The sequence below is a fragment of the Centruroides vittatus genome, unplaced genomic scaffold (genome assembly GCF_030686945.1).
Source record: "Centruroides vittatus isolate TY-2023 unplaced genomic scaffold, ASM3068694v2 scaffold_899, whole genome shotgun sequence".
In the NCBI taxonomy this organism is placed as follows: Eukaryota; Metazoa; Arthropoda; class Arachnida; order Scorpiones; family Buthidae; genus Centruroides; species Centruroides vittatus.
This window is the reverse complement of record NW_027122719.1, coordinates 1365987-1376413: the sequence shown is the minus strand read 5'-3', so window position 1 is coordinate 1376413 and position 10427 is coordinate 1365987. Positions and strand designations below refer to the sequence as shown.

The following is a 10427-nucleotide window of genomic DNA, read 5'->3' as shown; positions in this document are numbered from 1 at the left end:
GCGAGGTTGAGGCCGAAGTTTTAAACGCGAAAACGTGTACGTCGGACGTTCAGCGCCGCTTTCCTCTAAGCCTAGAAGTTTGACAATGGCGTTTGGAATGTCGAGCATGATTCCACTGACTTTCCAAACACCATTGTCAAACTTCTAGGCTTACAGGAAAGCGGCGCTGAACGTCCGACGTACACGTTTTCGCGTTTAAAACTTCGGCCTCAACGTCGCTATTAATAAGAAAAAAAGAAAGAAAAAAAAACCGCAGTAGAGAAATTTATGTTCATGTTAGGATGGATTAGAACGATGCTAGGAAAAAAATTTTGTTTAGGATATATTTCAGAAGCATTTTATTTTTATTTTTTATTTAATGAAATAAAAATTAATTATGTATTTTTGTTATTTAATAAAAATATACTTAGTAAGTATAATCGTATTGTAGATTGCGCATAATCTATAAATATTGCACCATGTGTTGCGCTACCGGCTTTCCCACAAGGCCTTGTTTCGTATGTCGAAGCTGAACATGATTTTTCTGATCATTTATTAAGTTCGTTTACGTTATTTTTAATTATCATCTTATGAGTTGCTAGAATTATGTTTAATGCAGATTGTATATGACTTTACAGGTACGAATAATATTTTCGGTAATAAATACTAAACGATAAAAATGTTATATACAACTATAGTTTTTTTTTTTTTTTTTTAAATCATTTAAATGAAGTCTTTGAATCCTTTTAACACTTAACCAATTAGTCATGAAATACGATGATTCATGCAAGTGAAAAATCGTTTGCTGTACGGCATTGAGAGTTTCTTTCGATACACGTGATGGGTCAGTGGCAGGAATTTCGGTACAATGAAAATAGATATAGTATATATACAATATATTGTATTATGTATTGCTATAATACTACAAATATTTACACCAGAATTCAAAATTTTCAAATTAAAAACTAATTATTTTTATTTATATAGGTTTACTAGACCAGTGATTGGCCATTTAAAGTGAAGATTTTGCTGAAGATTATTTTGTATGGCTGCTATTTAATTAAAAAAATTAATTTGCATGTATGCTTAAAATATATTGTTTTATGGAAAGGTAATGCAGTTTAAAAGTGTGTCTGAAAATTAAGCATAATCTTATGAATGAAGAAAAATCCATTAAATAGGAAACCACATATAGTCATTTACAGGTAAAAATGTCTAAAATCATTCTTGTTCATTCGTCAACGTGATTTCGGCCATGATTTGACATATTAACTTAAAATTCCAATGAATGACCATGGTAGTTAGTCATTTACAGATTGAATCACACTACATTAAAATTTACTGGTAATTTTTTTTCTGAATGCTTCATGCAAGTACTGTACATTTTTTTAATACTATTTAGATGTTATTATTGAATAAGCTTAGATTAGATTTAGTTACAATGTGATTTTGTTAACAAATTTGAATTTATTTATTGAATAGTAGAATACTATTTACTAAAATACAAAGTCAAATTTTTCTTTAGATACAGATGATTAAACATGTTTGAAAATTTATTTGCAGTAATTTTGTCTGTATTTTAATATGTACAAGATATGAAGCATTAATTAAAACTCACATAATCATTGATTTAAAAAATTAACATTAAAATAGTGTTAAAATTTATCTATTCTTGGTATTTTTGCTTAACAGTTGCAAAATAATATATTATTGGTTGAAAGATTAAACAGTTCTGATGTTTTTTAATTCATATAGAACAACTGAATGTTTTTATGCATGAGATAAGTGATTACAAAAATTTATTAGTGGAAAAGTAATACATCAAAAATAAAACTAATACTTTTAGAAAGTACAACCTACAGTTTATTTTTTCTTCTTGCAAGGTTGATTATCTGTATCATTTGCTAACTTGTGTATATCTAGAGTAATTGACTGCTTTATTAACTGCCTTATTGACAATTGTCAAATATTAGAATTATTGTTAATGTCAGTTGTATTAAATTTAGTCAGTTAATACAGTTATATGAAGACAAATATTGTATTATTGTTAACATGATGGAATGCTATCAATAATTTACAATGAAATGGTAGCATTTTTGAATAGGCAATATTGCTTGAATGATAGTCAAAGGAAAGCAGTTTATATATCAAAACATAAATTAACACTGTGAAGGATCGTTTATAGATAATGACTACCAAAATGTCACCCATGTGTGACATAAATATTTACAATAACAATTAAGTATTCTGAAATAATTAGAGTAAATATAATTAATCCATTATCTTTGCAGAACAGATGATATGAAGTTAACTTTGTGGTAAAATTCTTTGTTCTCTTAAGGTTTTTGTGTGCAAATCAAATAGCATACATACCAAATTTTTATAAGATATTGAAATACTCTGACGTGAGTAGTTGTTTATATCATGGTTCTCAAAATATGGTCTGTGAGCTTTGCCATGTGGTCTGTTAGGCATTTTTCCAAAATGCAATTCAATGCTCAATAGCCAGAGATAAAATAATTTTTGTTCATTGTATATCTCTTATGTTAGATTATTGGATAGACAAAATATTTTGGTGCACAGTAGCGTAGCGAGAGGGGGTGCAAGAGGGTGTACCGTGCCCCGGGCACCACTCGCAGAGGGGCACCCAAATGGTCTCCAAGACAAACTGTATGTGTTTCTGGAGAAGGGAGGGGGCACCAATAAAGTGTTGTGCTCCGGGCATCAGTTATTTTCGCTACACCACTGTTGGTGCACAATCTGTCATTATCTAAGGTGATATTTACAGGATAAGAAGTGGACAAGGACATAGGTGGTCAGCAATTTATCTGTGATGTGATTTAAGTGTCTGTGGATTGATAACTTTGAGAACCACTGCTTTATAATAATTAGATTTGAGTTTTGTGCATTTCGTACTCTTTAGAAAGAAAACTAGTACTTGTGTGTGTATGTGTGTGTGTACATGTGTTGTCATATATGTTGAATACTTGTGTTGATTTAAAATATTTTGAATGTGCTCTCTTTCTCATTTGCAAACTAGTTATTTCATAAGATTTTTTTGATAATTTATTTTTAAATGAATTTCATTAATTAAATATTAATTTCAAATTTATCATTTAATCTGTAGAAAAATATTTATTCATATTTGAAATTTTAGCTGAATCATACGTTTTCTTCAAACATCATTAATCAAACATACAATTCAATTATAGAACTTTAACTAATATAAAATATTGTAATTTATAAAAATAATGAATGAATATACATATATATTATTGGCGAATTGCTTTTTGTCCTTATGTTACAAATGAAACTAAGAGAACTAAGTTTTGGCTCTATGGAGGACTTATCACACACTATTGATGTTGTTGGAGTAGTCACACAGAAGTAGGTTAGACACTGGTTTATTATGACTCAGTATACATTTTGGTCAGGTTGTCTGTCCCTCTTCAACTAAATTTGTTACAATTTGGTGAGTATACAGGCATATGAAAAATACAAGTGGTTTTTCATTACAAACATTTGGGTTTATGATTAAAATAGTACAAAGTTACATTTTTATACATACATAAAAGGAACTTCTATTTTGTTGCTGATGCATGGATGACTTTATTTTTGGGATTTTTCAGTCATGATTTTACACAGGTACAACTAGATCCCATCTGGGACACTTACTTAAACATCTGAACACCTATTAGCCACAGATATCACCAACATCAGATACCACCCTATAGTAGCATCGCTTGTGTAGTAGAGAACATTGTTTGTATGAGCTGACAATCTGCAAAAATGGATGTAACCTTTCTTAAAACAGCTTTTACTTTTGTAACTGTGATCTTGTATATAATTTTGTATTATGTTTGTTTACCTTAGTATTTATTTCACAATTAATTTCATTAGCAACAATTTTAATCTCTGGTTGCTATTTGTATGGAAAACATAATATCATGATTGTGAAAAATCCCAAAAATGAAGTCATCCACACATCAGCAACAAAATAGAATACGTATGTATAAAATTTTGTATTTAGGTATGTATAAAAATGTAATTTTGTACTATTTTAATCATAAACCCAAATGTTTGTAACGAAAAACAATTTGTATTTTTGTAGATACCTGTATACTCACCAAATTGTAACAAATATGGCTGAAGTGGGACAGACAACTTGTCCAAAATGCATACCGTACTCATAATAAACCTGTGTCTACCTACTTCTGTATGATTACTCTGACAATGTCAATAGTGTGTGATAAGTCCTCCATAGAGTCAAAACTTTTATTTTGCTCATAGTTTCATATTCATACATATATATTACTTTTATGAATCACAAACATATTATTATATTTGTTATAATTAATTCTATCTAAGTTATACCGTATTTTACGGACTATAAGACGCACTTTTTTCTTCGAAAAATTGCCTCCAAAATTCAGGTGCGTCTTATAGTCCATAGCGTCTTATAGGTATTTTTTTTAAAAAATTGCTTAAAAATTAAGGCGCGTCTTATAGTCCGTAAAATACGGTATTCAAAAATATAATTTATGAAATGATTTTGTCATTTAAAAATTTATTTTAATATCATGTTAAAATAAATGAAATGTTTATATAAACTTTATTCTAAACTCTGTTGTACACAGTTATAAAATTTATATTTATGTAGGCTATTATACAATTTATATCTGTGCTTATTTTTATAGTTTATGAAATATAATTATCAGAATATTATAACTAAATAATATAACTATGAATTACTGTAAAATGTCAAAGAAAAAGTTAGTATTTAAAATTAATTGCAAAATTTATAAAAAAAAAAAAAAAGATAAACGAAAATTTCAAACTTTGATACATAGACAAAATATTAATTAAAAAGTACTTTTTAAGTTGGGCCAACTTTAAGACAAGTCGGACAAAATTGGACAAAGGGGGGGGGAGGAGTTGAACTTCAATGGGCATTCATTTTATTTCATTAACTTTTACACAATTTATACATTTTATTATGCAAAAAGTGATAAAGATTCTGAGAGTGGATGAGTTTTACTGGACATATGAAGGGGGTTACGGAAATTTGGACAAATTGGGACAAGACGGGGAGAGTGAGTAAAAATTTCAAGAAAAATGTGGATGTAATTTATGGACAGCCCTGTGTGTTGCATTGCTGTATCTTATCAAACCAACTCAAACTATTTACTTTTATTTCTCTTTACTATTTTTGTTGTGCACACTAAGAGGACCTTTTTACCATACCCATTATAGGTTCATCCAAACTTACAAGCAACTGGGATTTTTTTATTGTAAGAGAAGAGTTTTGGTGTGGGTCCTAGACCTCATTCCACTCTGAGAGCACTAAGAGCTCTAAGTTGTATTGTAAGTTTGTTCCATAGAAGGCACTTAAATTTACACTAGTCCCTTGTGAGGACTCATAAGATTACATGCCATGTAGTATCTATATTTTATGTTTTGCCCATGTTATATTAAGGAATGGTGAGTTATACTTACCATTTAACATAAAACTCAAAGACAGGAAAGTGGATAGTATCTAACTAATGAAACTAACTTATTTGTTACTGGTTTGCCCAATGCTTTGGAGAAAAAGATGTGCAGCAGTGGACAATCCTTTGAAGATGGACTCCAGCAATTTGGAAAATGGATACTGGCTGTATATTACAGGAGTGTATCCCAGTAAGGTGGCATACACTCATGGCTCATGAGAGGACTTTGCCCGTTTGGGAAAGAAACATGTTGATTAAATGGGGACAACTAGTACCCAACATATTTAGGATGGATGGCCCTTCTAGAAGCTTTTCCACATCTGATTTTAGGTCCTTAGAGCCAATGGTACACTCAAGATTTAACCTTGAGGAGCTAAGTTGAATGGATAAAAATTCCCTACTTGTATGACAGCTAATTCATAAGTAATATAAAAATAGAACACAACACAATATAAATAAATAAAATGAATTTTAATTGGGAAAATATTTTTGGAAAATTTACTAGTGTTTCTTTTTTTTATTATTTTGGGGTACCAAGACTCCTTATCCCATCCCCTGGGTGTACCACTGCTTAGCAGTAGGCTAACACCTTAAATGCTTTGGGCATCTGGCCATCTGTATTTACTTTACATAACATTTTAAGAAATAAATAAAAGAATATAAACAATTATAAATAAATAATTTTTTGAGTTTTCTTTTTAAAAACTAATTAGAATTAGGTTTAATTTTAATTAGATAATTATTTCTAAACTTAAATTTTATATATTAAATTAAATGAAATGAAATACTGTATTGAAAGTTTTAGGTTTCACTAATTTATTTTCTTCATTTACAATTGTGTTTCAAGTTATAAACTACTCTTCTTGATTTTAATTTTTTTTTATGTAGATAATTTTTTAATATTTATTTCATAGCTTCAAATATATATTAAAGTTATTTATCTATCTTGTTTCTGTTTGGAATTTAGATGATCCATTATTAAATAAAATAATAATTTAATTATAAAAATTAATGAAATACAGGAATTATTCAGACAGTATGGAAGTTTGTTGCCATGTGGAGTTAATGTTGCAAGTAACTATGCATCATAAAAGAGAACATATCATATGTTTCATAACATTAAATGTTTTTATCAAGTCCATCTTACATAAATCATAACAGCAAGATTATTGTTATGAAATTTTATTTATCTTTATGTACTATACACTCCATAGTTACTAGTTATCTTCTGATAATGAAATACTAGACTCGAGTTGACAAGCTATACTTTGACAAAGATTTGGAAATTTTTCCATCACAGAATTTTAGAAAATTTTTTGAAAAGGATTTATATTCTAAGAAGTGTGGACAATTTAAATTTGATTTGTTGATGTAAAGTAAATTGCCAACAGATTTTGAACCCTACAATCCTTTAGAAAAGTTTCAAAATTTCAATTAAGTTATTCCATACATTGATAACTTAAAGGAGCACACATCAGGAATATATTCTTGTAGTAGAAATTATTTTTCTGTACTTTTTTAATGTAAAAATAAATTTTTGTAGTTATGATTAATGTAATATATTTAATTTTATAGTTTAATTAACTATTTTACAGTATATTTTTCACTCATAAATAGTTTAATAATACTAAAAATAGAGACGAATGCATTAAATATGTATTTATTTTCCAATTTAATCTGGTTATAATAATAGATTAAAGAAATAATTAAATGTCTAAAAATACTCAATTTTTTTAAGCCAGCATTTAAAAATGCCCGTAATGAAAATTTGACATTATTTAAATTGAAATAATTATGACCACAGATAATGTTCTTTTTAATAAGTGATAACAGTTTCCAATGTCCTTTATTCAGATATCAAAAGCGTCATGTATAGACGTCTAATGACGTCACTACCAGTGGCCAACATCAAAGAACCAATCGGATGTAACAACTAATGAATACTTAAAGCAGTTTCTTCTGGCGTAGGTTCGTGCTTTCTTACTTATGATCGGCAGGTAGCATTACGGAAAAGATGTCTCTCCTTGCATTTGTTTTAAGGTATGTTTGCCCTATTTTAAAAAAAAATAAAACTCATAAATTTTCACATAAATGTATTTTTTTTTTCCCCGCTATAAATATTAATATACTAAATGTAGTTAAGAAAAATTCGTAAAGTAATTATTAAATAAATAAATTTTATCTATTTAAATTGATCTTTCAGTTTTAAAAAATATATTTGTCATCCTTTACTTTTTTACGTTCGGAAAAAAAGAAGTTTGCGAAGGTGTGTCAAGTTGTTAACCAATCAGGACGTACATCATGGCCAAGCCGTGTACGTGCCTTTGTTCGCGTAAACAGGAATGTCTTCGTGTCCTTTGCAGGCATTCCACGCATGAGTTCTGGATCGGAACCATCAGTATTTCACTCTATACTTTTGATTGATGAAACAAAACTGATATGAAATTAGCATTCTAATGCATTTTTATAAGAGTTTTATTCTATATTCGGACGCAATATCTCGATTAGAGTCCGCATATGTAGTAGTCAGACACGTGTTTAGTTTTGATTTATCTTTTAATCGAGGTCACCCGGTAATGGAAATTAACGTTGAGTAAACACGTTGTTTATGATCGGTTAAGGTGTTTATAAATTAGATATTTAAAAAATTTTTGTAACACGATCCGCAAAATTAATAGACAAAATTATCATGGTTATTAGAGACGATGCGCTGATCTGAAATTCCATGTTTTGAAATAATTTAAGCTTTGACCTATTTTATTTGACCCCAGGGTTTAGACTTTGTCTTCTTCGACTTTGTTTCTTAGAAAAATTCTTTTTGCTTATATGATAATTTTTATCATTCGGATGACGTTATCGCAGCTTAATGACGTCATACATCCGAAAACATTTAAAATTGGATTAATTTGTTTTAAAGTTATAAAACGCATAGTCATATCAATCATACAGTAGGCTGTTTTAAAAAAAATAATGAATAATCGATTATTTCAATTTAATTATAAAAATTTTTGTACTAAACACGAATATTTTTCTTATTTTTTGTGAATTTAAAATTAATTTAAGGAGCAAGTTTTTTTTTTTTAATTTATTCGTTAAATTAATTTAAATCTCCCAGTTTTTTAATCGGTAATTGATGATGAAGGATGATTTAAGTTACTTTAAAATGGGTCAAGGTAGTTAAGAAAAAGTTTAAGTAAAAAATTCCTATAGTCTTTAAAGTAAAAAGGAATACATATCTGGTTTTAATAGTCTGATCAGAGGGTTAAACTTGTTAGATCAGTGATCTCTGTAGAATATAGTCTTGACCTACTTTAGATACTTTCTCAAATTCATCTTTTACTTTTTATTCTTTGGGAATTTATTGAAAATTTATACAAATATATAATTAGAAGTGAAAGTGATTGTGGGATATTTATTAAAATATAGATTTATTTGTATAGGTTTTATTAATTACCTACTTAATAATTAAAATTATAATTTTATTAGGGTGAAAATAATATAAGGTTTTAACTCAATTTTAATCAAGAAAGCTTTGTATACCTTTGAACAATCATTTCAGTAAATTCTATGTTTATTATCAGTAAGTAAATGTGAAGTTTATAATTCAAATAATTGCTCTTTCAAAAGATTTATTTAATCTACAATAATGTATCTTGATAATAATGATAAGTATAATTTGTTATGTAAAAGAATATTTTTGTTAATGACAAAATTGCATTTCAAAATAATAAAGTAAAATGTAATAATTTCATAACTAATAAGTGTAAAAATTAAATTGTGTATAATATAATATGTCATTGTATATCTCTCAATTCAACAATTACTATATTTAAAATAAGAATCTATTATAATACTCTGTAATTAGTTAAAAAGAATTTTTTCTGCATTTTAACTATAAAGTTGAGATAATGCTATTCTATTAGAAAATATTTTCAGTGGATTCACAGAGTGACCTAAAAGAATGACACGAATGAGTCTACTAAAATGAATTACAAATAACTTTCTTTTAAATTGAGATGCAAATATATTAAATCCAGGAACATTAAAATATATATCATTATAAAGTTGAGATAATGCTATTCTATTAGAAAATATTTTCAGTGGATTCATTAGTTCGATCATGATAAACAATATTATTTTTAAATTTCTGTTTAATCAAACTTTATATAGCTAATGTTTCTACTATATTTTTTAAAATGGTAGAAGCATTAGATATATGAAGTTATTCTATTAGTTATTTCAATTACAAATAAAAATGTTTGATTGCTCACTTTTGGTTGATTTATTTTGTAGTAGGTTAATTTTTTAAGCATCATCAAAATATAAAAAATAAAATTTTATTATTATAAAACATACTACTGTAAAAAAATAACGTGATAAAATAAATAAATGTTTTTGTAGATAGGTAGACATTGTAAAGCATGACAGATCTTAATTTATATAAATTTTTTTGTCATTTCAATGAAACTCAAGGAAAAAAAGGCAGTATCTTTGGAAGATATTTGTACTTCCTCACAATCAAGATTACAGTTTTATAAGAAAACTTTCTTTTGATATATAAAAAGTGACAAGATTATATGAATGTAAACAAAAATTATCTACAGCAGTTATCCAATTTGCATTTTTCTTTTAGTACTGATACAGATATAGATTTATTAATATAGATTTATAGATCCATCATAAAATTTGATCATAAAAAAAAAAACAGTTCTATCATAAATTATATGTATATCCTATAATCTGTGTAATGAAATTAAAAATAAAGAAGTGGTTTTTATGTTGTAAACCTTGTAATAGTTGTAATTTTATCCATATTTGTCATTGATTGAAAATGAAAGTCAGACTAGTTGCAAAGACAATTTTGTTTATATTGAGACAAGTTTAGGCAATTGTTTTTATATTAAATGGTTCATTCTCTTTTAGTACTTAGTTCTCCTTCTCCCTCTCTTTCTCTCTCTC

At 27.5% G+C, this 10427-nt stretch overlaps 1 protein-coding gene across 1 annotated transcript in view; it reads left to right on the top strand.

Annotated features, from left to right (window-relative positions):
* Positions 1 to 431: 431 nt before the first annotated feature.
* Positions 432 to 10427, top strand: part of LOC136990290 (phosphoenolpyruvate carboxykinase, cytosolic [GTP]-like) — a 34170-nt gene continuing 24174 nt past the window's right edge. The window contains 2 exon segments of the mRNA XM_067288678.1: positions 432 to 538; positions 7323 to 7508. Of these exon segments, the coding sequence (XP_067144779.1) occupies positions 7483 to 7508 (26 nt within the window). The 5' untranslated portion in view covers positions 432 to 538; positions 7323 to 7482.